The sequence below is a fragment of the Exserohilum turcica genome (assembly GCF_000359705.1).
Source record: "Exserohilum turcica Et28A unplaced genomic scaffold SETTUscaffold_4, whole genome shotgun sequence".
Taxonomy (NCBI): Eukaryota; Fungi; Ascomycota; class Dothideomycetes; order Pleosporales; family Pleosporaceae; genus Exserohilum; species Exserohilum turcicum.
The window spans coordinates 635,002-660,540 of NW_007360247.1; the positions used below are offsets into that span (position 1 = coordinate 635,002).

Here is a 25,539-nt window from a genome sequence, read left to right on the forward strand (position 1 = left end):
TGATGAAAGATTTCTGCTTAAAAGTTGGTGTGTGTGTGTTTTTGTGTGTTTTTGTTTTGAAGTAGCCGGGTTTGTACGATTGGTGTGGCTGAGGATCGGCGCTGCATTTCATATGCACAAGACGTCGGGCGCATCGACTGGCAGGCGCTCCGTGTTGTGGCTGCAAATCTCGTCACCGACACAGAGACTCGCCCAGATCGCAGTCGCTGGCACGTTTATCCGCGCTTGTGCAGAAAACTCAAATAGCGTGCACTGCCCGACGCGCCCACGCCTGCTTAAGACGCTCAACCACCCAATCACGCCGGGTCCGGCTGCAGAACAGGAAACACGGCACTGGACATCTCCTGTGCTGTCGCTGCTGTGCGCTTGGCTGAAATGCTTGGGAGCCGATCGCCCGTCTTGGATGTCGCGCAGTGTCACGAACCATCGTGATATGAAGCTAACGGCGTAACGTGAAGGTGCCGATTATCCCGACACGATGAGATTGGTAGCCCAAAACTAGCCACCTTGACTCGTGCTCGTCAACCCCCCCAGCCCCTATTGTGGTGGCAGAAGGTTTAAACCGACGTGGGCCATCTTACCCCTTGGCCCAGTGACCTATACTGTTGCCGCCGGGCTCATCATTATTAAGCCTTTATTTTCGTCTCCCGCTCTTTGCCATGTGCCCAGATGTAGAAAAAGGGATACACCGTCTCGGGCAACAGAGTAATCATCATGCCACCAATACTCCACCAGTTGCCTACGTAGGCCCAGTTCTCAGGCACATTGACGTACCGCCAGATGAAGACCAGAAACGCCGTTATGCACCCCAGATATCTCGTGATCCTGTTCCATGGTTAGCGTGGGCCTAGAAAATGGATATTATTGACGCCAAGAGCATGGGTAAAATGGACACGGCGCTCGGGTCAATCTCTCTCTCTCTCTCTCTCTCTCGCACACAACATACCAAATCTCCAGTGACTGCCCCTTTGTATCTCGCCGCTGCACCAGATACCAAATCTGGCCCCACCCAATCGGCAGCTCGAGATACAGGCCCGTGAAAAATGCAGTCTTCTGCTCCCTCTCGTCCGGCCACACCGTCCCGACATACCACAGAAACGCCATCCACGCCGGCGTCTGCCACAGCAACTTGACCATTGTGCGTTCACGCTCGCCCCGTGCATACGCATATCGCAGCGCCACCGTCACAAATGTAATGTCGAACAAGAACCACACGAAGAAGCACGCTCGCTGGAATGCCGTCGACGTGCACACATACGCATAGTAAATCTCATACGCCATGGTTGCGCTGAGAAACTGCACCGTCCCCGCCAGAAAGCCATCGCTGTACGTCCGGATCGTGTAGAACATGTAGCACAGCGTGTACAGGATGCCGCATGCTATGATGAGGAAGTCGGTGATGAAGAAGTAGGATTCCGGCGGGTTGAGAGCCACGTCCACCGACTGCGGTATCAGGTGGTAGGACCCCCATTTCTCTGATATTTCAAACGGCATCGCCGGGATACTGGTGTTGCTTTCCAATGTCTTGGTGTCGTCGCGGCCGGATGTGGATATTTTAATTATGAACGTCCGTTTGGTGGTACAAGAAGACTGCAGCTGTGGACAAGGAGAGAACTAATCCGCAAAGATAGATATAATACTCGCCCGTACAAGAAATTCAAATCCCAAAAGCGAATTTTCTTCACCCTGGAATTCCGAGAATCGACATACACACAGCAAGGATATATATGTATGAATGACCATGATTTCACTGCTGACGTGCCAAGCTTCCGTCGAGTTCCGGGTTCAGGCGGGCCGTTACTCGCAGCATGCTGTAGTAGTTCTCTTTCTGGCAATTTTTGCATATTACCGCGCGCAATCCTGGCTGTGCACTTATCCGAGTCTTCCACGGATGCGTAATCCACACGCACACACAGCAGCCCTTTGGTCACACCTGCGTGCTCTCTCACCATCTTCCTGATCTGGGATCGAGCATCTTTACTCTTATGTGTTGGTACCACAGGCTTCCAAACACGAATTGATCTATTTTCTGTTTCCAATTCAAATATACACTTGAATGCAGCTGCGTGTAGAATGTGTACTTAAGGTTGATGCTAAAAGATGACGTATGCACCCCGGCACATGGCCAAAATGCCGCCAATGTCCTGCAGCTCCAATGTGAATTATCGTTGCACTAGCCGTGATTTGGTTTAGCCATGTGCTTGCATCATGCAACCCATGCCCTTGCTTTAGGGGGTGCGCGGGCTATTATGGGCCTTGCTAATGTAAATTGTGTACTTGACTTTCTGCCACTTCCGCGCGCTCCCTAGAGTCGCTGGATCCCGGTATATCCGAGCAAACTCGTGCTCAACCTTGTTCGCGGACAATCCGATAGCCGAGAGGAATGTGTGCAGTCAAGTCAAGGACTCTCTCTGTTCGTAGCTCTGCGTCGTGGTTGGTTTCTTGTGCTTTTTTTTCATTTCTATCTGCACTCGGTTCACGACCACTGTTAAACAGTGATGATAGTCGCCATTTGATGAACTTGGCCGAAGCAGTGAACAGCTACTACATTGAGAAACCGCTTTATGGACCGTATGTTATTGATCAGAGAAGCATCATGATGGCGTTACTAACATCTCTAAACCAAGACTCCTGCAGAGAAGCTATAAGCAAGTAGAACCACTCAAGAATCCAATAGCCAAAAGTGGGCGCAGTGAGCGGAACGCGGCAGCAAACATCGTAAAATCACCACACTCATCTCATGGTTTTCAACCCAAACAGAACTTCCAGCTTGATACAGCAATGTTGGGTTAGAGAAATAAAAGTATTGTGCTTTACTAAGACTACAAGAATATCCATGCTCATAAATGGGTATATAACACGGAGAAAGAGACGACAACAATCCCGATAGACCACCTCATTCCATTCCCCCAAATACGGCCATGTAACCTTGAAATAGCGCCATTTTGAAAGTGAATAACAAGCATGCCTCCACTTTACAACCTCCACTCTCAGCGCCTCTTCGATCTAGGGCTCTTCGACGGCTTCGGGCTCCTAGGTACCAGACTCTCGCCTTGAGCCTTCATCTTGTCCAGTGCCTGCTCAACCTGCAGCTGCTTCTTCGCCACATGTTTGTAGCGCTCCTCCATTTCCTCCTCAAACCCTTGCGCCAGCTTGCGCTTTTTCTGCCTTGCTTGCTTCATACGCTGAATGATGCTCTGGAACTGATCAAGAAACCAGTCGCCAGCATCTTCCCACTCAGCAGTAGGTAGAGATTGGAAGAATTCAGATTGTTGGTCGGCTTCAAGATTCTTCTGCACCAATACCAGGCGCTCCACCAGGGGTTTCTGGAGATCTTCTTCCGTGAGCACAGCGCGAAATGCGCGCGGATCGGTGTCGAAACTTTCGTTCCTGAGAGTTTCGTACTTCATCTTGAAGAGGGTCTCGGGTTCATAGTCTTCGATTTGGATTCCCTCGAGCTCGTCGAGCGGAGGTTGCTCAAACGGCATTGGGTATGCAGTTTGTTCCGACTTTGCATATGCTGAAGATGCACGTTCGGGCGGGGCAGGTGGCTCGACTGGTTTGGTATATTGAGACTGGAATTGGACTCGGGAAGGACCGGACTGTGGGCGCTGACTATATTGTTGATGATTGGCCTGACTGTAAGTATTTCGAGGAGGCTTTGGGTGCATAGGAAAAGCAGCAACACCAGCGTTAGCCTGACTGTAAGTAGGCGGCTGACTGGGCTGTGGAACAATATTGTGATGCTGAAAGTCTTGTCTGACATGTTGCACACTGGGTGCGTTCATGCGCTGCTGTTCACGGAGTCGTGCGGAATGCTCCAAGATGTGTGAGCTATTCTGCAGGTTCTGCTGGGGGACAGGCATATGTAGCTTCTGCTGATGTGTCGCATACGGTCCGTTTGGCTCTGCACGTTCGTACTTGATGTTGGGATACTGAGATGAGGGAGCGTTGTGAACGTGGCCATGACGGTAGTCGGAAGATGGCTCCTGCCCACCTTCCAATTCAGAAGGCTCGCCGTCAGTGGTGGGCGGGTATGAATCGCCCTCGATCGTCCGCAGGCCTTTTCGCCTCATATTGTGGAGGAACTCAAGTTTCTGTTCGTAGGGGTATTCATGTAGTCCTTGGTCTTTAAGGAATTGCTCGTCTTCCGGCATGATCATGTGATTCTCATCACCATATAGAATCTCTGATCCTTGAGAGCTCAAGATGCCTTGATCCGCAACGCCGCCCGCGCCAACATCGTAGATGGGCTCATGCTCTTGGTACTGCAACTCCCTCTGCTGACTATCCTGTACCTGAACAGCCGAATGGTCGATTGTAGTGTCTAGGCTTTCTGCGTCAGTGTCGTAGGGATCACGCTTCAGGCCGTGATCTTGGGCCGACTGAACGCGTTGGGGAGGGTACTGTAGGGCAGCCGAGCTGTTCTGCGCATTAGCAGACCCACGAGCTAGAGCTCCAGGCGCTGGTGTGGAGCGCTGAGAAGGCAATCCATTCTTCATCGACACTCTTGCATTGGCACCAACGGCTTGCCGTTCAGACTTTGGGACGGGTTGCGCGTTAGCCGGGGCATTGTGCGGACTGTTTGAGTTGATGCGGCGATCTTGAACGAAAGTGCGCATGGTAGCAGTAAGAGAGCAGCGCCCTCGGCTCGCTGCGTCCGCGCTGATTTGCAGGATTTGAAGTTGACGTCTGGCCTTGAATGTCGAAGGTGAGTGTCGGAGTTGGAACGGGAAAGCGCGTCTTGACTGTAGTCTAGCCTGTTTCGGCCAAGCCTCGATCCCCCAAAGTGGGTTTAGCAAGGCGATGACGGTATCTTATCTCCGTGCTCGATGCTCTGCAGTGGCCACAAAGTTCCCCTCGCCCATTCTCAACATCTAACGCTACAAGTATACTAACCTTGATCTGAAAAGACTTTGTTCTTCATCTCTTCTGCGAAATGACTGAATGCTTTCTCTACAGACTCCCAAATGAGGTATAGTAGCGTATACATTGATGTCATCTCACCGCAACTAATCATTGCAGTTGCTCCTCCATCTCTTTACACCGATTCCCACTCTGGAACTTCTTCGTTTGACCACCATATCGCGCCGCATATATTCGCTGATTCTACGAATCTTGCAAACCCGCCTCGTTGCAGCTGCCGAGCTGCATTCCCATTCTGTACTTCTCGAATGCTTCCATCCGTCTGTGAAGCTTACCGAGCCGCCCTACTTTTGCACCTATCGAGGCACTGATGGATTGACACGATACAATGAAACCGATTTGAATGAGAAGGATGTTGGCAGATTGGGCCAGATGTACAACATGTACTCCCGCTTCCGTCCACACAGACGCGATCTAGAGGATGGCGGTAGGAAGGTGAGGCCGCGACCGGGGGACGTCCCTGGTAGTCGCACGTTTCCAGGGACGGCACAGGAGCGTTACAAGGGCGAAACCGTCAAGCAGATACTAAGCCTCGAAGCTCATGAACTGTTCACGCAATTGATTGCGCAGACAAATCTGGTCAAGATTGGGTCCCACAACCTCTTCACAAACTTTGTTGAAGTCGAAGAAGGTGTGCTCAGGGTCTGGAGAGAATGGCTGCGAGATGTTTCAGACAGGTGCATTGCAGCTAACAAAGCGGCTCCGAACGAGCCTGTAGAAGAACTAGGCAAAGGCAAAGGCAAAGGCAAAGCTGTTGTGAGAGAGGTAGACGAAGAAAAAGCCGATCTAGAAGATCCGCAAATCTTGTGGGTTACGCCAAAGAAGAACAGCGGTATTCGCTTCAATGCGCGTGAAAAGAGGCTCTGCGGACAGGCACCCATCCTCATGAGCGCAGATGAGCATGTGCCTGTTAGCTACGAGATTGAGTATGACGGTAAGTCATCCAATGGCACCTTCAACAATAGCATAGACCCTGACAGCACACAGAGCTTTTCATTCGAACGTCGCATCTCCTATTAATGCTCGAAAAGTCCATGTTGCAGGAGGACAATTCATCTGGCAAGGCAGTTGTTTTCGGTTCATTCGGGTAGTATCAGCAAACAGCAAATCAAAGCTCAATCAGTTCAATCAATGTTAGCGGTCCAGACTCTCGGCTGATGGTGGAGTCGCCCCTCCTCGCGGCAATCCCACAAGCAGCACTCGGAGCCGCACGGCTTGCATCCAAGACCCACAAACACACAAAAAAAGAAGCTCTTTGTGCCAGACTACTGCAAAAAGATTGGAATCAGGTATGTGACCTCGAGGCGATTTGAACGCCTAACCTTCAGGATGCTCCAGAAAAACTGGAATCTGACGCGCTACCATTGCGCCACGAAGCCTGATTGGATGGAGGGAATTTCAAATGGGGAAGATATGTACGCTGAAGAATACGGTCCTCGGACGAACAACCAGGAACTCGATCAGCAAAACACAATCTGGAACCACAGATGAAGAGGCCACGTCTTAATTTCGCTGAACCTACCATACGCTACCCCACTGCGTCGCTAGCACCAGCCCTCACTGCACGCAATCCTTTGACCCCACCACGACGGCCCACCTCGCACCAGCAAATTTCCAGCACCAATCATTCACGATGTTCTACTAGCACAAAAAGAGAAAGAAAAAAAAGACGCAATCTCACCATTGCCCATGGATCTCCGCAAGAGAAAAAACAAAAAAAGAATCGTAGCTGATCTCCGCTCCCAGAATCGAACTAGGGACCTTTCGATTACAATTGCTATTACAGTCGAACGTGATAAACCAACTACACCAAGCGGAGTGATCCAGGCGAGACCTGGGCTTGTTATTTGATGGAGGAAGGAGCGAGTGGTGGTATTATATTGCTGGGGAAGGAGCGGCGGTGGGAGGAGATTCGGCCAGAGGGGATCGGTGGGCGAGTGTGTGGGGTGGGTGGGTGTTAAGCGAGGGATTCGAGGTGAGATTTTAAAGTGGAAATAAAGGGGGCTGAGGGTGCTTACGGGCGGCTGGGTTGTCAGCCCGCGGCGTTAGGGTGACGTGGAGCGTGGGTGTTTTGCATGTTTGGTTGATGTGGTAGGTATGGTGCTGAATAGCTACAGTATGGTTTAGGGTTCTGATAATATCTCTTGTGGAGATGTGGGTGCAGGATGCGATGTCGTGACTTAACAAGACTGACTGCAAGTATATACTGCGATTACATATTGTACGGTAATGTGTACGTCAGATTATGCGGCGTGTTCTAACCCATGTTTGAGGGTTGAAAAGCGCATTTCCTTATTTTGAGTTGGATATTAGTGCTCAAAATCCGATTTCAATGTCTGTGGAGCCAATTCACGGATGATAAAATAGTACATCGACTGAGAGACTAGTGCGTTTTCAATTGTACTCATCCGCAAGCATGTTGTAGCGATACGAGAAATACAGAATTGATGATTGGTAATGAACTGTTTCTACATACCGTATTGTGAATTATAGCGCAATAGGATAAGTTTGTGTGATACTTGCAAGAGGGCATTTATTCTCGAATGCAGAGGGATGTGCATCTACTATAACCAAGTAACAGATCCTAATGTTGCTGACAACCCTTAAGTTGACATCATACAGAATCTACAGCAAAATCTCGTACTCTACCGCACAGTGTATCTTTCATTTCAAACTAGCCTGTATACTAACTGTGTTAAGAGCGACATCATATTAAACACCACAGCACATCACTGGATACTTTGCCATTGCAATCATTAAGCACATTGTATCTTGCTAAGTACAAGAGAATGCAGGAGCAGTTGCAGTTCCCACCATAAATGGCCGATAGCCGTGGGGTATCTAGAAAAAAGAAAGGAAAGGAAAGGAAAATAGGAGTAAGCTTCAGACGCGGGAGCTAGGGCCTACAAAGGCGACATGATGCGTCGAGCAATCCACCTTTAGTTATGTCCAGCTCATGCATTTTCACATACGATAATAGTGTGCTCTCTCATGGAGATGCTCCTAGAACCCATTGCAAATGCCGTAATTCAATGAGACGTGATAGACAACGAGCAGTAAGCTTGTTGTCGTGAACTCGTCTCCCAATCAATGCCGTAACGCCAATGTAATGATCCAGAACAAGCCGTGCAGAAATCGATGTAGAATATGGTGGGCCATGGTGACGAAATGAGTACGGTCCGTTAGTTGTCTTGAGCAGTCTCAATCTGAGCGTACTCCATCCAATGACCGTTGGCAGCCTGCTTCCAGGTGCGGATACTGGCATCGTCTCCAGTAGATACGAGTAGATCGCCTGAGGTTTGGTTAGTCATATCAAATCACGTATTGGGGGACACCTACCCATCTGCGAGAAAGCGAGACGCCAGACAGCTCCATGATGGCCAGTAAGCTCGTCCTTCAAGGCAACCTCTTGGTTGATGCGGCCAGGATGCTGCTCATTCTCCAGAGACATACCAGGCGCCTTTGAAGCACCAGCCAATCCAGCTCCTATGCCGGACTGCGCATTGTGCTTAAGATTCGGACGGGAGGATACGGATGGGGCCACAGCTGACGAAGACGCTCCAGACGCGGATGCCTTGTCGGCCGTGACTGTAGTGAGTTCGTAGATGCGGATAGCACCATCCTTGCTAGCCGTGGCCAGAATGTCATAGCCTCGCATGGAACCGCTGGCCCACGCCAAATCACGGATGACCTGACGCGCACCGGTGAGCTTCGCTACCTGGAAGAATCGCTTGGCCTTGTCGGTGCGAAAGATCAAGACGTCCTTCATGGCAGCAACGGCGAGGGAGAGTGACTTGCGGTCCAGGCCGGCGGTAATGGCGGTCCAGCAGGGCAGCTTCTCTTTGTGAAAGACGACCTTGAAGCCCACCTCTTCTTGGCGCTCAGGAGGGTTGTTCTCCGAGACCCAGCGCTCTGCCAGGATGGTCCACTCGTGAAGGTTGCTCTGGTCCTGGGGCTCGTACACGGTCAGGTAGCCATCACGGGTGATGAGAGCGAGCCACGTCTCCTGCATAATGTTCTTGAAGTCAAGAGACATGAAGGGAGCATTGGTCAGCGAAGCCAGATTGTAGAGCAGCTTGAAGCGATTGCCCGACATGGCCACCTCGGTGACATCCTCTTGCCAGAGCTTGCAGCGGCCATCTTCTCCGATGCTGCCGACAACCTCGCCCATGAAGGGGCCGTTCCACTTGACCTAGCCTCGAGTTAGCGACAGGTCACAACTGTGGCAAATGACATCAGGCAAGCGAGACGAGGCTTGCGGCTGAGGCTTAGGTCACTCACATCAACTATCTCGGCATCGTGTGCCTTCCAACTCTCGACCAAGGTCCACGCATCGTCCTTCTTGTCCCAGACCTTGAGGCGGTGGTCCGAACTCGCCGTGACCATGCGCGTGCCAAAGTAGTTGAAGTCGACGGCGAGCACCAGGTCCTGATGGCCATGGGAGAAGGTCTGAAAGCTGCGCTCGGCCGCCATGGTCTGGTAGGCACAGCGCGCAGCCACAAAGGCGGATTCGAGGTGATGGACAACGTGCGGCTCAACGCTGCCGGGGCTGCCGTCGGCGCAAGGCTCTTGAATCAACGGAGCGATCAAGTCCACGTGCTCGATCTCATCATCAAGCGTGACGGTCAGGTTGAGATTGGACGGCGGAGGACGCAACCGTGCTTCTTCTCGGGTGGGGCTGAGCGAAGACGACTCGCTAACCGCCGCCGAAGGCAATTGGGAAGCCGTCAACCGGCGAAGAAAACCTGGGGTTGCCAAATGGTGGTTGATGGCATCGAGGTCGTCGAGGAAGGGATCGGGCCTTGCAGGGCGGCCTGCCTGGTTGTTGCTGGCCATGATGGGTGCCAGTGTTCGTGGATCTAACGTTTCGGGTTAGTAGAGCAAGGAGAAAGCCGGAGCATAGCGAAACAACACCTTGCAATATGCCCTGCACACCAGACACCGCATTCACCACGCTGCGCAATTTGCTTTTTTTCTCGCGGCGGCTGCTTGACCACGCCGAGGGCGAAGCCAGGCGCGTTACGGGAGGCGGAGAGACCTAAATTTCGAATTTTGCTGTCAGCCGCAAGCACACTCTAGACACGACGCAGGATCCGGACCAGGGCGAGCAAAGAGCGAGGGTCGAGGTTAGGCAGAACAAGAGGCGGTTCGGTGGCGTGGAGACGAGGGAGAGAGGGCGCACGCGTCTGTTGTTGATATCGTCGCGAGACAGGCAAACGGGCCTCAGGACTGCAGGCTCCCACGTGCCAAGATCCGTCGTCACCTCGACTTGGATTCACCATCACGGCCACGATGACGAGCGCATTGACATGGACCGAGTCGCTTTCACTGCTGTCCCTGTCGGCCGCGTGCATGGGCGTGCTGGCCAACACGCTTCACGGTGACGGCGAGCCGCTGATCGCGTCGATAGCATTCAGCGGGCTGGCATTCGTCTCCTGCTACGCACTAATCCGGTGGCTTGGAGATGCCTTCATGAGGCGTGGCTTCAAAGGAAAGGACCTCTGCAAGCTGAAGCAGACGGAATTGTGAGTGCCAAGCCTGCTCCTGACGACGGTATCGTGCTAATGGCAACAGACCCGAGACTATGGGGGCGGTATGCGCAATGGTCTATCTCTTCATTATCATTTTCTTCATCCCGTGGCCCTTCTACAAGGATATTGTAGTCGCGACCTCGGGGGGCGGCAACCGGGACATGATCAAGGAACTGGAGCTCATTGAGACGGGCCGGCTGCTGCACAGGTTTCCTCACAACAAGCTTGCATCGTATCTATCAGCCATTCTCTCACTTCAATCTATCGTGCTGCTCGGCGTGGGCGATGACCTGTTCGACATAAGATGGCGGCACAAGGTGCTCATCCCGGCCTTTGCCGTCATCCCCATGCTTGTGGTATACTTTGTCGACTTTGGCGTCACGCAAATGGTCGTCCCCGTGCCACTGCGACCGTACCTGGGCGAGCTGTTTGATCTCGGTATGGGTATTCGCGAGAAGCGGTCTCGCATCAAATGCTAACAAACTACAGGATGGATATACTACGTCTACATGGCACTCCTGTCCATCTTCTCGTCCAACAGCATCAACATCCTGGCAGGCATCAACGGCATCGAAGTGGCCCAGTCCATAGTCATTGCGGTCCTGATTGTCATCAACGACGTTCTCTACCTCTCGCCCTTTACACCCTACCCCCATCCGGCAACCGACTCGCATCTGTTCTCCATGTACCTCCTGCTCCCGTTTATTGGAGTGTCTCTGGCGCTGTTGAGACACAACTGGTATCCAGCCAAGGTGTTTGTCGGCGACACGTACTGCTACTTTGCCGGCATGGTCTTTGCGGTGGTTGCGATTCTGGGCCACTTTAGCAAGACGCTGATGCTGCTCCTGGTACCGCAGGCCTTCAACTTTGTCTACTCGGCCCCCCAACTCTTCCACATTGTACCGTGTCCCCGACATCGGCTTCCACGGTTCAATGCACGGACGGGGCTGCTGGAGCCCTCGCGCGTAGAGTTCACGAAGCCGTTGGCAAAACCGATAGCGGAGACTCTGAAGCTGCTGCACCGGCTTCGGATGCTGAATGTTCAAGTCAACGCAGACGGCCAAGTCGTGTCGTCGAGCAACTTTACGCTAATCAACTTGTGGCTGGTGTGGTTTGGGCCGATGCGGGAGGACCGGCTGGCCATGGGGCTGCTCGTGTTCCAGTTCGCAATTGGACTCTTGGGGCTCTTTGTGCGGCACCGCATGGCGTTGCTTATCTTCACGGCAGACAACCTGTAGCAGACATGCATGCTCGGCGATGATGTCGGCATGTGCTGCAGTAGCAATGCATCATATATAAGTACACGTACACGTATCGACACACACACACACGATAGAGTTTAGGCGGCTTCACGGCGCCCGGAGCAGCGCGGCAGCATGGCAATGGCATGCCCTTGGACTCCGTGGTCTCAGCCGTGTGAAGGGGGCGAATCGGAGCATGGGCAGAGAGGCTGACTGTGTACGTAGTCGCTACACACGCAGACTTACTTACGTCGGCCGCCAAGCGTGACGCGGCGGGGCAGGGACAGGGCGAATGCGGGGCATGGCAGCCAACGCTCTCGCTCTCACTCTCGCCCTCGTCATCGGCCACATGGCGCCGCAACCGCTTCTCCTGCTCACGCCAACGCCAACGCCGCCCATGGGAGATACCCGGCAAGGTTGCCGGCATGCACAGCGTCTGCTAGCACTAGCAGTATCACAACCCCCCGTCGACCCATCGCTCACCGCAACCGGCCAAATCGCCAGGTTCCGCAGCCGAAGCGCGCCGTCATCACTTGCCGCCTGATTGGCTGCCATGCCCCTCTTGCCTCAACGCCGAACATCGGCCTCTGTCTCTCTGTGCATTGTTCGCCTTCCAGCATTTAGAGTTCCACACGCCTGTCTTTTAAGCCGATAAACGCCCTCGCCGAGACGCTGACACTCTTATAATCTTACTCCTCTCCCCCCTTCGCTCCTTTGCCTTTGCATCGACCCTCTTGTGCAACCCAGACTGAACATCTCCACCATGCCGTCTGCCGTGAAACCCCCGCAAACCCTGTACGACAAGGTCTTTGGGGACCATATTGTCGAGGAAAAGGAGGATGGAACAATCCTGCTCTACATTGGTACGGCTGGCACTGTAAAGCCGCCGTCTTCGCTGCTAACGACTCTCCAGACAGACATCTGGTCCACGAAGTGACATCACCGGTAGGCAAAACCCGGAATCTGCGCTTTCCTCTCCAAAAGCTCACAAATGTCTGCAGCAAGCCTTTGAGGGCCTCCGGAACGCCGGCCGCCGAGTACGAAGACCGGACTGCACCCTCGCCACAGTAGACCACGTATGTCACCGAGTCCGTCCGCTGCGTCTGCCGACTAACATGGACAGAACATTCCCACGACATCGCGGAAAAACCTCACCACGACAGAAAAGTTCATCGAGGAGACGGACTCGCGGTTACAATGCATGACGCTCGAAGAGAACGTCAAGGCCTTCGACCTCACATACTTTGGCCTCGACGACAAGAGGCAGGGTATTGTGCACATTATTGGGCCCGAGCAGGGCTTCACCCTCCCCGGAACCACAGTTGTCTGCGGTGACAGCCACACATCCACACATGGCGCTTTCGGTGCCCTCGCCTTCGGTATCGGCACAAGTGAAGTCGAGCACGTTTTGGCGACACAGACCATCATCACACAGCGGAGCAAGAACATGAAGGTCCAGGTCGAGGGCGAGTTGGGACCTGGCGTCGGCAGCAAGGATATCATCCTGCACGTCATTGGCAAGATTGGCACGGCTGGAGGAACCGGTGCCGTCATTGAGTTCTGCGGCTCGGCTATCCGCGGCTTGAGCATGGAGGCGCGCATGTCCATGTGCAACATGTCCATCGAGGGAGGAGCAAGAGCTGGCATGATTGCGCCAGACCAGACGACGATTGAATACCTCAAGGGAAGGCCTCTTGCGCCAAAAGTCGACAGCCCCGAGTGGAACAAGGCGTGCAACTATTGGCTGAGCCTGAAGTCTGACGAGGGCGCCAAGTACGACATCGAGGTCCTGATCGATGCAAAGGACATTGCCCCCACTGTTTCTTGGGGTACCTCGCCCCAGGATGTCGTTCCCATTACTGGTGTGGTCCCTGGCCCCGATGACTTCCAAGATGAGGTCAAGAAGCAGGCGTGCGAGCGTGCGCTCAAGTACATGGGCTTGACTGCGGGCACTCCTATGCAGGAAATTCCTCTGGACAAGATCTTCATCGGATCTTGCACCAACGCTCGAATTGAGGATCTGCGCTCTGCTGCACAAATTGTCGAGGGTAAGAAGGTCGCTTCCAACATCAAGCGTGCTATGATCGTGCCTGGATCTGGTCTGGTTAAGCAGCAGGCGGAAGCCGAAGGCCTCGACAAAATCTTCACCGATGCTGGATTCGAGTGGAGAGAAGCCGGATGCTCAATGTGTCTGGGCATGAACCCCGATATCCTTTCTCCCGGTGAACGATGCGCTTCAACATCGAACCGTAACTTTGAAGGCCGACAAGGTGCTGGCGGCCGAACCCACCTCATGTCGCCTGCCATGGCCGCAGCTGCTGCCATTGTAGGAAACCTAGCCGATGTCCGGAAACTCGCACCTCAAACCTCAGGACAGGCCAAGACCTCGCCAAAGATCGAACTTGACGCCCATGTGGAGGCCCCCAGCAGCGATGAGGAATTGGACAAAATCATGGACCAGCCCACTTCAGAGCCCCAACACACTGCTTCCAACACGGCCAGCACGGGAGGCGCCCCCTCTGGCATGCCCAAGTTTGAAACACTCCGCGGATACGCGGCGCCTATGGAAATCGCCAACATCGACACCGATGCCATTATCCCCAAGCAATTCCTCAAGACAATCAAGCGCTCCGGTCTCGGCAGCGCCCTCTTCCACGCTTGGCGCTATGATCCCGGCACCGACAATGAAACCCCGTCATTCGTCCTAAACAAGGAACCCTACCGCAACGCCAAGATCCTAGTCTGCACTGGACCCAACTTTGGCTGCGGATCCAGCCGAGAGCACGCGCCCTGGGCTCTACTCGACTTTGGCATCAAGTGCATCATCGCCCCATCTTTTGGTGACATCTTCTTCAACAACACATTCAAGAATGGCATGCTTCCCATCCGCATACAAGATGCTGCCACCCTCCAGCGCATTGCCGACGAAGCGATTGCCGGCAAGGAGATTGAAGTTGATCTGCCTAACCAGGTCGTCCGCGCTGCTGATGGCACCGAGCTAGCCAAGTTCGACGTCGAGGAGTTTAGGAAACACTGCCTTGTCAATGGCCTGGACGACATTGGCTTGACCATGGCCAATGTTGACAAGATCGAGAAGCACGAGCAGAAGCGTACAGCCCTCTGGCCATGGCTGGATGGCAGCGGCTACCTGAAGAGACATGGCCGTGGCCCAGTCAAGATCCAGGCGCAGCCTGTCCCCAAGACAAACAGGGGAGAGGAGCTCAAGGAGCCGCTTGAGTGGTAGAAAGCATGGCGTGTGGAGGAAAAAAAAGAAGTTTTATCTTGGGCTTTTACTTTTGTGTTATTTAGGCACGGTTCGATTTTAACGTATGATTGACTGGAATGCTGGGTGTTTTGGACATGAGATAAAAACCAGTTTAGGAAACTAGATAATGAATGTTGAATGAAATGAAATATACCAATAACCGAACCAAGCTCCTGAAGAATTCGTAATGATTGATGATGTAAATTCTCTATCTTGAAGAAAAAACTCCATGTCGCAGCGCTCGATTGGTATACAATTTAGGCTGACTTTTTTCTTTTCTCAGAACATGCCTTAACATAGCTATTTTCGCGCATGACGTTACCAACGCCCCAAACACCCACCAAAAGACGACGGCATATATCATCCCATGCTGCCCATGAAATACGGAAAAATGTTGCATATGCAATATTTGCAAAATGAAGTCGCAGCAACACATTCGTCTCATTACCGCACCTGCTGCCCGGCCAAGCCCGGTCCATCTCTCGTCCAGCCCGCCTTCCTCATGCCATCTTCAATCTTGCCCCAGATGCGCTCTACCACCTCCCTGTCCCTCCACCTGCCCTTCTCACTGCCCGTCCACTTGTCCACGCCCACAGGCAGCACGCCACGACCAAGCTGCTTGACCGTCTCCGGAGGCTCTTCTGAACTCCACCCAATGTAGATGCCCGGGTAGTTTGCAAACAGCTCTGCAGGCTGCGTGTACTTGTACGACTTGAACTGCCAGAGCTGGCCGGTGGTGAAGATGGCGACGACACGGGTCCAGTAGGTGGGCTTGAACGACGAGGTGCTGTCGACGCAGATGAAGGTCAGGGGCTGCGACGATATCGAGGGCAGCGTCCGCTGGATCTGAATCATATTTGCGCTCGCCGACGTCGACGACGAGTCGGTCGTGTTGGGCGGTACGAAGACGCCGTCGGAGAGGAACGTTTTCACGTTTGAAGTGCGGAGTAGCGACGAGGCCGAGGGAGACAGCAGGATGATGGGTTGCAGGCGGCGCGGCCGCTTCTGCAAGTTTGCGACGAGCGCGGGCTGGGGCGCGGGGACTTTGGGGTCGGAAGAGCGGGCGCGCAGAAATGTAGCGGCGATTTTGCGGTAGGGCGAGAAGTCCTAGTTGTTTTTTTTGCAAGGGTTAGGTTTTTGGCTGTCGGGTGTTGTTGCGGTTGGGGGCTTTGTCACAAAGCGGGAAAATGCATATACGTACGACGTTCTTGGATCCCCTTAGCACCGTGTTGTGGTCGCCCATCTTTCTCTCTCCATCGTATATCTGGAGTAATCGCGCGTCCATCATGCCGCTGCCGCTTCCCACCTTGATGCCCTTGCCTCCATCAACTGGGACGCCTTTTCCGCCGGCGATTGCTGCGGCGTCTCCTGCAGCTGCGCTCAGGGCGCCTCCATCTACAGCAGCGATGCTGTCACTGCTCTCCGTCTCTCCGCTCAGCCATGCAATCAACTCAATCTTCTGCGCGAACGTTAGGTTTTGCAAGCTGCCACCAGCGCCTCCCGGCAATTCTTCGTTGAGCGTCTGCACCGCAGCAAAGTAGTCGGTGACGGAAGCGTCTTTGTTGAGCCAGGCAAAGTAGCAGCTGCGCAGGTCGACGGCCTTGCCATCGGGCGCGAATCGCGTCGGCGTGCTGAGGGCAAAGTTGCGGTGTGCGCCATCCTCGGTGTTAAATGAAATGTGCGTTGCTTGAGCGAGGTCCGTCACCGTGTCGGCGGGTGTGGGTGTTGCGCTCGTCGTCAGGATGGGCGCTGCGTTGGCTTTGATGCTCACGCGCAGATTGTACAGCGCGTCTGCGACTTCGGCTTCGGCGGCGGCCATATTGGCGGTATTTGGCGCGTCCGGGGCGTGTGTTCGGAAGGGACTGCGGCGGAGGGTGTTGGGGCAGAGAGTCCGCTGTAGATGGGGCGGCGAGGTGTTCGCGACAATGCAATGGCGACTTTTGGGGATGGAGCCGGGGTTCCGCCGATTGGGGACGTGCCTCGGGGTTCCGACTTGGACGTCACGTCTTGGATGTGCTTGTCGACTCTCCCACCCGGTTGTGAAATTAGATTTTTCTTTTTACGTCAGTTTTTCTTCCAAGATTTTCTCGCGATAGGGAAGAATGGTTTTTGTTTCGAGAATTTGCTCTACTGCATCATTCACGCCTCAAGGTACCATTACTACTACCATATATGTAGTTTTGTGAAGTTGATATTACCTGTTTCTGAGCATTGCTCTTAATATATCTACTCACATGACAGATTGAAGCTATGTCCTTGCTCAGCCAACTGTTATTGTTCTGTGCCAGCCTCTCCCTCGACCCTGTCTATGGAAGCACACTACGCAACGAGGAACCAGTTATGTCTATGTTTTTCAAGACCTCTATTATATAGAAATGCCTAGAATCCGTCTTCGATGCCTTCAATAAAATTTATTTAGCAACTGTCCATGTTTTCGTCCAAGACTTTGCCCAGGCTTCCCTTTCACTCATCACCTCATCAGCCCGTGACCTTGTGATGCAATTGAACGCCTCACCTGAACGCTAGCCCAAGGCAGCAGCTTCACCAACTTCTAAAATATTCCAGAGGATGGTGTCAGTAAGCCGCTATCAGACCCCAGCTCGCTTATTTACTATGAGTCTCAGTCTGAACGCTGCGGACTTCACTTCGTGCCCCACTTTTACGGAGTGCGTGTAACCTTGCTGGCGCTTGGAGATAACTTGAAGTCACGTGCCGCTAAGTTTTGGCGCTACTAGACTGGGTATATGAACAGGGCCTCATGCCCGTATCCCCCCACTACCCACTCACTTACTTGAACCAAACCTACGCCTTTGTCACATTTCCAATCCCCATACCCTATCATGGCCATAGCAAGATGAAGCTCTGCAAATGCGAGGCCACCAAAGGTACACATCTCTCTAGCCTCTAGGATCAGTTGACTCACCCAGTGGCCGCTTCAACCAGCAAGATAACAGGTATATTTGTGTTACCCTCCTCCATTTCTTTCTAATTGGTGCCAGCGAGATCAAGATTGATCAAACACCTTTTCCACCATCCAACATGGGCTTGTTGCTAAATAAGTAGCCATTGGCGGCACTCATAGCGAGCCCTTCGTTCATAACCAATGCTTTGAACTTACCAAACTGGTCTCATTGCCAACATTCACATTTCAAGCTCGACATTCGAGGCTGGCCTCGACAATACCGCTGATCATTCCAACTCGATTCGAAGCAGCCAGTCCATGGGTACCGCTTATGGATAGTGGTGATGTGTAAGTGACAACATTCCCTTGTTGGATTTTACTTACAGCTTTCAGATCAGGACCACTCTTTTCATGTACTCCTGTTCCACTTCACATCACTTGGGGTCACCAAGTTCCAATTAACCCCAGCTACAGTCCACCCGTCCAACCAGCAGTCTCTCAAACCGAAGCAGCGTGGTTTTTGCCTTAATGGAAGGTCTCCCGATCATATGTGTCGGTGCGATGTCACTCCAGCGATTTCAGGTTTGATGATGACTTGCGGTCATTGCAACGGCGTTACTTTACTGTAGTGAGGGTCCGAGAACGGCGATGAGCTTCTGGGAATCTGGTTCGTGTTGCATTGTGCATTAACGGAAGGTTGCCCGACAGTATGTCGGTGTCTACGTCGCTTCGGCGGGTCAGTGCAGTAGAAGCTCGGGATCAGTTGGTGAAGGGTGTTGTGAAGTGGTGATGGAAAAATTTAATGTATTGGGTGGTTCCCGTGTGGAAAATTCCGAAGCAACGGAATGGTGATTCAATGGTAGATGGAACAATGACAACTGTTGCTTTTGGACAATATGAGTTTTACAACCTCATGCGTGTGACTTGATGTGTTTCAATCTTTTCTATTCGGTTTATTTATAATGTTGATGCAATTGTGCTGTCGTAAACAGAACATGTTCCATGTGTCATAACTGAATACACGATCACAACTATTCTTCGCTGGAATGAAATCTCAATAGCTCTTAACAGTATGAATACAAGTAAGTGAAAGTGCTATTGAATGGACCTGGTTTCCTACCCTAGATCATACTACACATCGATATCTTAATTAACTCTTGCAAAACTTCTCGGCTCGTCTCAAAACCTCAAATGTACCACCGAGACTCCAGCTTGTATTTCTACAAGTCCAAAAGGCGTCTGCTTTTGATACACATCAATTTTGGGGACTGAGACCACAACCACGATGTTCAATATGTGATAAAGAGACATAGCTTTGCACCCAGCTGACATGAGTGCGGCATCGCGGTCCACATATGTCGCCTTCTTTTTGTCTCAAACTGCTGGCTCTAAGTAACTCTAGTATTTGTGAACCTGCCATGTGATAGGAGCCCGTTCAACTTTGTCAATGTAATTTTTTAGACGTGACACTTGTAGTTGATTCGCGAAAGAACAGAAAATTATATCACTCGTATTCCGTATTTTCATGTCGTCTCTGCGGAAAGTGTGAGCTTAGATTGTTTTAAGTGACCAGATGCATATCTTACCTCACACCGCCCAGGTGCAGCATGGATGCTAGCTTATCTTCGATTGTATCGATTACCTCTCATATCTAGACATTAATGACTTCCTCGGTTCCCTACATTGAAATAGAAATTTTATACCTAAAGATACCGATGATGTAATTAATTTGTTAGCATAGGAGAATTGCGTTGTGCGTCATAAGGGGGAATATGACAATGAAGCGGACGATACCATATCATGTCAGGTATACTAGATGAACTTAAGATAAATACCTGAGCGATGTCACCAGCCTAGATGTATATCGACTTGTTTCTTTAGTACTCCAATTAAGCGCACAACTAGACATAGTTCGACAAATCTAATCACGGGGAATACCATGCTTGGATATTTCCGTATGTATCTTAACTAATATTAGGGTCAACACCACTAATATACGCAGCCACTATAGACAATTAACAATACTATACCTCATAGAGCGCATGCTGAAGTCGAGTTACCAATAGATCAATAGTGACTTCAATTTTCATCATCCATAATGGAGGCGAGAGCTAAGACCCTCTGAGATTGAGAGTATAGCTCAACAATTCCATTGGGGATACTTTCACCCTACTCAACACGGCTGGGGAAGCGACCTATATCCATCCGAGTGGCCAAGCTGTTCTTGATCCAAGAAGGTGACAAATTTGCAGCATACCTTGCGTCAGACTGAAGACGTCGTTCCGATGACCAAGGGCCGAGGTCTACAAGGTAACCCTGCGATGAAGAAAGAGCACAGAGAAGCTATAGCTGAAAAATCATTGCAGAAGCTTCGCGATCGCGTTCGGCACAGCTTAAACGCTACTGTGTCAATTAAGCATCAATGCGTCACAATGATTCAAGTGGTGAAAATCCAGAAGAAGCCGTATTGACTCTTGCAAAAGTGATTATAACGGCACTTCTTATAATCTCGAAGGTAATGTCAATTCTAACAATAATTGTTATGTTCATAGCCGAAACAGTCGCTATAAGTCTAAGAGTGGTGGCACTGAGTCTTTGGTATATGAATAGCGTAGTTAGTAAAATACTCGGCTTCGTGAGCCGGCCTATGACAGGAGGGATGTAGCAGAATCATCGGTAGTAATACGGAGTTCAGCCTAAAGTGTACTTAGATAAGCACAAATAAGGGATAGATGTAGTAGAGCTATCGGCAGTAATACGGAGGTTAGCCTAAACAGCACTAATAGGTCATTAGAGTCCTATTATTAATTCTTGTACAAAGTGGTCTAGGTGAGCCACATTAGCCCTAGCGCTTTACTTGTCTTTCTACCTTTACCCTGTTTGGTAAGATAAATCTTATTCTGACACCACAGTAGAGTGTTATGCCATTTTCTACTAGCTCAAGGGCCCCCCCATGTCAGCGCCTGTAACAAACCCTACCCTGGATATTGTAGATAGGCATGAAAAGGGCGGATAGTAGGACAACGATAGGTGGACTCATTTTCAGCCACATACTGCTAGACACTTTGTCTATCAGCTGACTGCGTATTACAAGATAGCTAGGCTTATAAACGAGATGTATAGCAGTGTACTTCGGGCCGAGAGTTCTTGAGCTCAATACCTATTGTCATGAATGCAACTCAAGGTAGTAAGGGGGTAGAATTAGGATTTACGAAAAGATATTTAAAGGGTCGGTAAGGAATGCAACATAGCACATCACACCCTACAGCTCTGTTTATCACTTCTACATTCTTCGCAAACTTCAGCAAAACCCCATCATCCCACCTATCTATTCAGAAAATAACATCAAAAGTAAGATGCACAAGCATAACTATATACTGCACTGACATAGTGGATTAGTGAGATTCTCCGCATTCGCTATTGTGGCCATGATCATGGCAGTACCTGGATTTTGCGCACCTGCAAAGGAGCTCTCTCCGGCCCAAATTAAAGCCAGATACAACGTTCCATCGGCTTCCCTCACTTGCAACACTGGTCTTATAAACAACAACGATGGGGCATCTCTCTATACCTTTATGTGTATCCATGTTTATGGCTGCCAGCACTCAATTGCTCCACAGACGATAGACAACGAATTCATTGGATCATGCCTCAACTGCCCTGGTCCTTTCGCAGAGGCTGGCGGTTCCTATGCTGGTTGTCTTATTGTCGCCGACCCATGATAAGGGAGAAGGTTTCAGGTTAGGATATTGTAGTTAGGAAAAATTGCATTGATTAGTCATAACCTCCCTTATTTTTGTGAATTCGAACCCGCCAAGGTTACAGATGATAGAGAGTGGACCTAGATGACGCTCAAAGCCAGAAAGGTACGGTTTTTCTCTATTCATATCTCGGAAAGAATATATATTTTATCCTTTGAACACTACATAGTAAAGTAAATTGAATTCAGTCGCTGAAACATTGAGGCAGGTTTAACACGGGGAATTATCGAATAGTAGCAACTCCATGATGGTAAAATGTTGGGCTGAGGAGTGGAAAGCAAGCCCGATAAACATCCACCTTGAGCTATGAATCAAAATCCCCAAAAGCGTACACTAAAGATCAAAATCTGAGATATTTGAAGCTCCATAATCGCTTGCCAGTAACTTAACCAGCATGTTGTTGTGGTGCAGGACTTCAAAGATGGGATGGCGCAGTACATTGCACGAGATTCAGACAAAAGACATTGACGGGCTTTACTGCGATCTCTGCCATACAGATATTCCTTAACGCCAGATCATCCGCCATCTTTTCCCTTGATGCAGAGCGCGTATGATTATTCGATCAGATGTTGTACTGTAGTTGATTGACGATAATACAGTCTACAGAGGTTAGTAGGCGCCTTTGTATCTGAATCCTATATCGCGCTAATATCCACATAACGATGATACTTTTGCATACATTCGTGTACATATTTCTTATCCACAGTTATCAGATTCCTTTTGAATGAACTTTTCCGATTCAGCGCTTTGTGAGTCGACTAACTTCACGCATAAGGTAGCCTTCATTCAGATCCTAGTCACTAGCTTGATGAAGTGTTGGAAATGAGTGTATTTGATATGGAGTAATTCTCTCGTACTAACAGATCATAGCCTGCTAAAGCCGCTCGCAATGTGCAATGTAGCTGGGCTCCTGGACTTGATGTCCGGATTGTCTTAGTCTAGGGACGAAGCCCCTGCCCTTAAGAACTTTTTTAATTCTATACAGCGTTCAGTTAAAGCTTCACGATTAGAATATTCATTGCTGCTGTCGGGTAATTTGTGCTCTAGCAGAAGGCAGCGGAACTGAAGGACCTGTCAGTATCACCTTTTTCTTTGGTCTTTGTATTTGTAATCTAATTTTTATTAGTGACTTGGCATATCCCTGGCTCCTTTTCACAAGCAGCCTTCAACTTGTTCAAATTTTGGGTTTTATTTCTCCATCGCCGTCAAAGCTATAGCCTTCAAATATTCTTTCCTACTTATCGTTCCATCTCACAATATCTTTTCTAGGTGATGATGGTGAGGATGCTGAGTACGTAAGAAGAATGCTTCTTAGTCACTCTAGTGAGTCTTACTAACAGTTCCCTGTGACTCTTTAAATGCTTGATTTCTAATCTCTATGATCTGACAGGGCGCAAGTTCAGGCTAACCAAAGAAGGCCTCTTCTCAAGAACCATGGTACTCAAAGATCCCCAATCAACCTATCCAAGAGGCAAATATCCACTTTGATGACTCTTCTTCCAACTTACTGGACGTTCCAAGACCAACTCGCAATATTGTGCCAATGAAAACGTCGCTATTACTTTCCTTTGCTTTATGAAGCTACACATTGTAGCGGTACCGCACAGAAAAGACTCGTAGAGTATTCGCATCACCAATCATTTGATGCGATTGAACAATTTGAGAATAGCTAGAAAAGGCATTGGTCCCAAATTCTATACTGTGTGCGATGTTCTGGTTAATATACAGGAGAGTGGGTCAGGTACCGGCCTACCATGCTTGGTGACCAAAGTTCGAGTCGACGAACCCCTTCTGCAACGCATAAAATGATTGTACCCCGCAACATCTTTAGCTCTCATATCAAACTCTCCGAAAGGATTTTCGACAGGAGCGCAAACCTTACTGTATTTTCCACATTCCCACATACTTCGCATACCCCGGAGCACTCTCATTCCAGGAGCATAACATTTGCTTGCAACTCTGCAACTATGGACTACTCGGATCAGATCCAATCAAGGCTATTCCAGATTCCCCGTGAAATCCGCGACATGATATATTTCTTCTACTTCTACGAGCCAAACGGATTACATCACCATCTCAAGGGCGAAAATGGTGTACTTCGTACGTCTGATGGAAAACCACTCGATATCCGATTCACCCGTGCCTGCAAAGCCGTAGCGAAAGAATCACAGGGTCTAGCTCTTAAGCTGAACACAATCACTTTCACACCTGATGACCGCACTGGTGCGCGGCCGTTGGGATCCGACGCCCTTCGGTTTAAACGCTTACTCAACGCACTCGACGCTACCAAGTGGCAGTTACTGTATAACAATGCCGACTATCTCAACCCTACACAGATCCAAAAGCTTATAGAAATGTACCCTAGAGCAGGAAGGGACATAGTCATGACCTTACATGAATTGAAAGAGGCGCAGGGCGGACACAGGGACGACTGGTGGGCAAGGCATGAATGGTACTTAAGGGAACAGAAACACGTCCCAGATATACAAAAGGCTCTTGATATGACTCTAGAATTCGCCCGAACCCATCAATATTTTAGGATGGAAGACTACGGTCGGGGAAGGCCTTTCATACCTCATGAAGATCCTATCTGGAGCAAGCAGAAATGGTTCCGACCTGACCTTCCTCATGCAATACTCCAGTGGAGACCGAATGCTTCGATGATTCCAACGGAAAGCGAGCTATGTGCACTCAAAGCCTACTTAAACCCAACTGAAACATGTTGTTTCGACTCTGGAAATGATGTCACCGCTTTCGCATGGTTCTTTTCGGCAGCATCGCTGGCTGCGTCGTTTTTAGAGAGCCTTCAGCCAACACAACGGTCGTTTCTGCGTACTATCATTCTCGACGAAAACGAAAAAGCTGTCTACAACCCAGAGCGACATGCCGAAGAGCTGATCAAATTCTGCCAAGAAAATGCCCAGATGCGTGTCGAGAGGCGCGTTGGATTATGGGATCACATATTCCCTTCTCGCTGGGGAGCAGATCTTCGCGGGGATTGGTGGAACTGTACTTACTTTTTCGCCATCGACCTTTTTGTGCCCATTGTTGAATGGATTACAGAAGCGGAAAATCTCTCAGCGCTGGGGATGCCCTCGAACTCATACACTTTGACGTTCAAAAACTGTAATGACAGGCACGTGTGGCGTCTAGTGAGGAAGATGCTCGCTTTTCAGGAAGCGTTCAATCGTCAGTTCCAGCAACGGAAGGAGTTCACGGTACCGGATCTCCCACTTGAAGGAGAATATCGCCACTTCCGTTTTCCTTATCCATGCCATGTTCCTAAAACACTACCGCACACGATGAAAGATATTCTTCTTGGAAACAGCAACATCCGGCTTGAGCACAATCTTTCCACGAATTCCAACACGACAAAGTTACTGCATAGGTGCGAAGACTGGTCACTCGAGGAATGGGTAGAAGAGTGGTGTGGTCTCATGTTCAAACACGTGAAATCGTTTCAAGGTGGTATATGCAGAGATGTCAACAATCAAGCCAAGCCAAGCTCCAGCTTGGCTTGCCTCAGCTTGATAGGCAAAAGCAAAACTGTCAGCTTGGCTTGGCTTGACTCAGCTTGGCTTGGTGTATCAAGCCAGCTTGATTGATGAGCTTGATGAGCTTGATGGTCATAGCGTCTTTTTCAAAGCTAGTTAAGTAGATAATATTAGCTATAGCTACAGCGACTATTCTTGGTGTTGAGTTTCGCTATCACTATTGATATCGCTATCCCACTTACTCAGCTCATACAACGTCTCTATACTATCATCACTTATAGTGACTTTTGAGCTAATATTATCGTTGCCTAAACTAGCTTTACGCCACCGTCGTACGCACTGTATCGCCGCCAAAAGCTGCGGTTGCATGCCTCGTCGGCGAGGCTCTAGTAGATCCCCAAGCTCACTGAACATGCGCT

The 25,539-nt window shown here is 50.5% G+C and overlaps 9 protein-coding genes and 2 non-coding genes across 11 annotated transcripts; 5 read left to right on the forward strand and 6 right to left on the reverse strand.

Moving 5' to 3' along the window:
* Positions 1-626: 626 nt before the first annotated feature.
* On the reverse strand, positions 627-1,673 carry SETTUDRAFT_138520 (uncharacterized protein; the record flags this gene model as incomplete). The annotated part of the gene is made up of 2 exons (XM_008030137.1): positions 947-1,673; positions 627-825 (listed from the first exon to the last, which is right to left on the reverse strand). Exons 1-2 carry the CDS (start codon positions 1,492-1,494, stop codon positions 627-629), a joined length of 747 nt encoding a protein of 248 aa, XP_008028328.1. The 5' UTR covers positions 1,495-1,673.
* Positions 1,674-2,996: 1,323 nt separating this feature from the next.
* On the reverse strand, positions 2,997-4,571 carry SETTUDRAFT_81494 (uncharacterized protein; the record flags this gene model as incomplete). The annotated part of the gene is made up of 1 exon (XM_008030009.1): positions 2,997-4,571. A coding segment is annotated over one exon (1,575 nt), but the record flags the coding sequence as incomplete, so codon positions are not given.
* A 368-nt stretch (positions 4,572-4,939) lies between these two features.
* On the forward strand, positions 4,940-6,024 carry SETTUDRAFT_138527 (uncharacterized protein; the record flags this gene model as incomplete). The annotated part of the gene is made up of 3 exons (XM_008030138.1): positions 4,940-4,975; positions 5,026-5,860; positions 5,914-6,024. 3 exons carry the CDS (start codon positions 4,940-4,942, stop codon positions 6,015-6,017), a joined length of 975 nt encoding a protein of 324 aa, XP_008028329.1. The 3' UTR covers positions 6,018-6,024.
* A 196-nt stretch (positions 6,025-6,220) lies between these two features.
* On the reverse strand, positions 6,221-6,305 carry SETTUDRAFT_t45. The gene has a single exon. It is a non-coding gene; the product is annotated as a tRNA-Trp (tRNA).
* A 354-nt stretch (positions 6,306-6,659) lies between these two features.
* On the reverse strand, positions 6,660-6,745 carry SETTUDRAFT_t44. Its single transcript has one exon. It is a non-coding gene; the product is annotated as a tRNA-Tyr (tRNA).
* Positions 6,746-7,894: 1,149 nt separating this feature from the next.
* Positions 7,895-9,763, reverse strand: SETTUDRAFT_138528 (uncharacterized protein; the record flags this gene model as incomplete). Its single annotated transcript, XM_008030139.1, has 3 exons — positions 7,895-8,218; positions 8,266-9,118; positions 9,208-9,763. Coding segments are annotated over 3 exons (1,519 nt in total), but the record flags the coding sequence as incomplete, so codon positions are not given.
* Positions 9,764-9,972: 209 nt separating this feature from the next.
* On the forward strand, positions 9,973-12,156 carry SETTUDRAFT_118736 (uncharacterized protein). Its single transcript, XM_008030140.1, has 3 exons — positions 9,973-10,451; positions 10,501-10,895; positions 10,947-12,156. The coding sequence occupies exons 1-3, from the start codon at positions 10,219-10,221 to the stop codon at positions 11,693-11,695; spliced, it is 1,377 nt and encodes a 458-aa protein (XP_008028331.1). The 5' UTR covers positions 9,973-10,218; the 3' UTR covers positions 11,696-12,156.
* A 293-nt stretch (positions 12,157-12,449) lies between these two features.
* SETTUDRAFT_164257 (uncharacterized protein) lies at positions 12,450-15,108 on the forward strand. The gene is made up of 4 exons (XM_008030141.1): positions 12,450-12,561; positions 12,612-12,643; positions 12,700-12,774; positions 12,822-15,108. Exons 1-4 carry the CDS (start codon positions 12,462-12,464, stop codon positions 14,940-14,942), a joined length of 2,328 nt encoding a protein of 775 aa, XP_008028332.1. The 5' UTR covers positions 12,450-12,461; the 3' UTR covers positions 14,943-15,108.
* Positions 15,109-15,164: 56 nt separating this feature from the next.
* Positions 15,165-16,842, reverse strand: SETTUDRAFT_164258 (uncharacterized protein). Its single transcript, XM_008030142.1, has 2 exons — positions 16,165-16,842; positions 15,165-16,070 (listed from the first exon to the last, which is right to left on the reverse strand). Exons 1-2 carry the CDS (start codon positions 16,780-16,782, stop codon positions 15,408-15,410), a joined length of 1,281 nt encoding a protein of 426 aa, XP_008028333.1. The 5' UTR covers positions 16,783-16,842; the 3' UTR covers positions 15,165-15,407.
* A 4,191-nt stretch (positions 16,843-21,033) lies between these two features.
* Positions 21,034-21,587, forward strand: SETTUDRAFT_32879 (uncharacterized protein; the record flags this gene model as incomplete). The annotated part of the gene is made up of 3 exons (XM_008029884.1): positions 21,034-21,098; positions 21,134-21,216; positions 21,265-21,587. 3 exons carry the CDS (start codon positions 21,034-21,036, stop codon positions 21,585-21,587), a joined length of 471 nt encoding a protein of 156 aa, XP_008028075.1.
* A 1,793-nt stretch (positions 21,588-23,380) lies between these two features.
* On the forward strand, positions 23,381-24,864 carry SETTUDRAFT_32880 (uncharacterized protein; the record flags this gene model as incomplete). Its single annotated transcript, XM_008029885.1, has 2 exons — positions 23,381-24,741; positions 24,780-24,864. 2 exons carry the CDS (start codon positions 23,381-23,383, stop codon positions 24,862-24,864), a joined length of 1,446 nt encoding a protein of 481 aa, XP_008028076.1.
* Between the last annotated feature and the right edge of the window lie 675 nt (positions 24,865-25,539).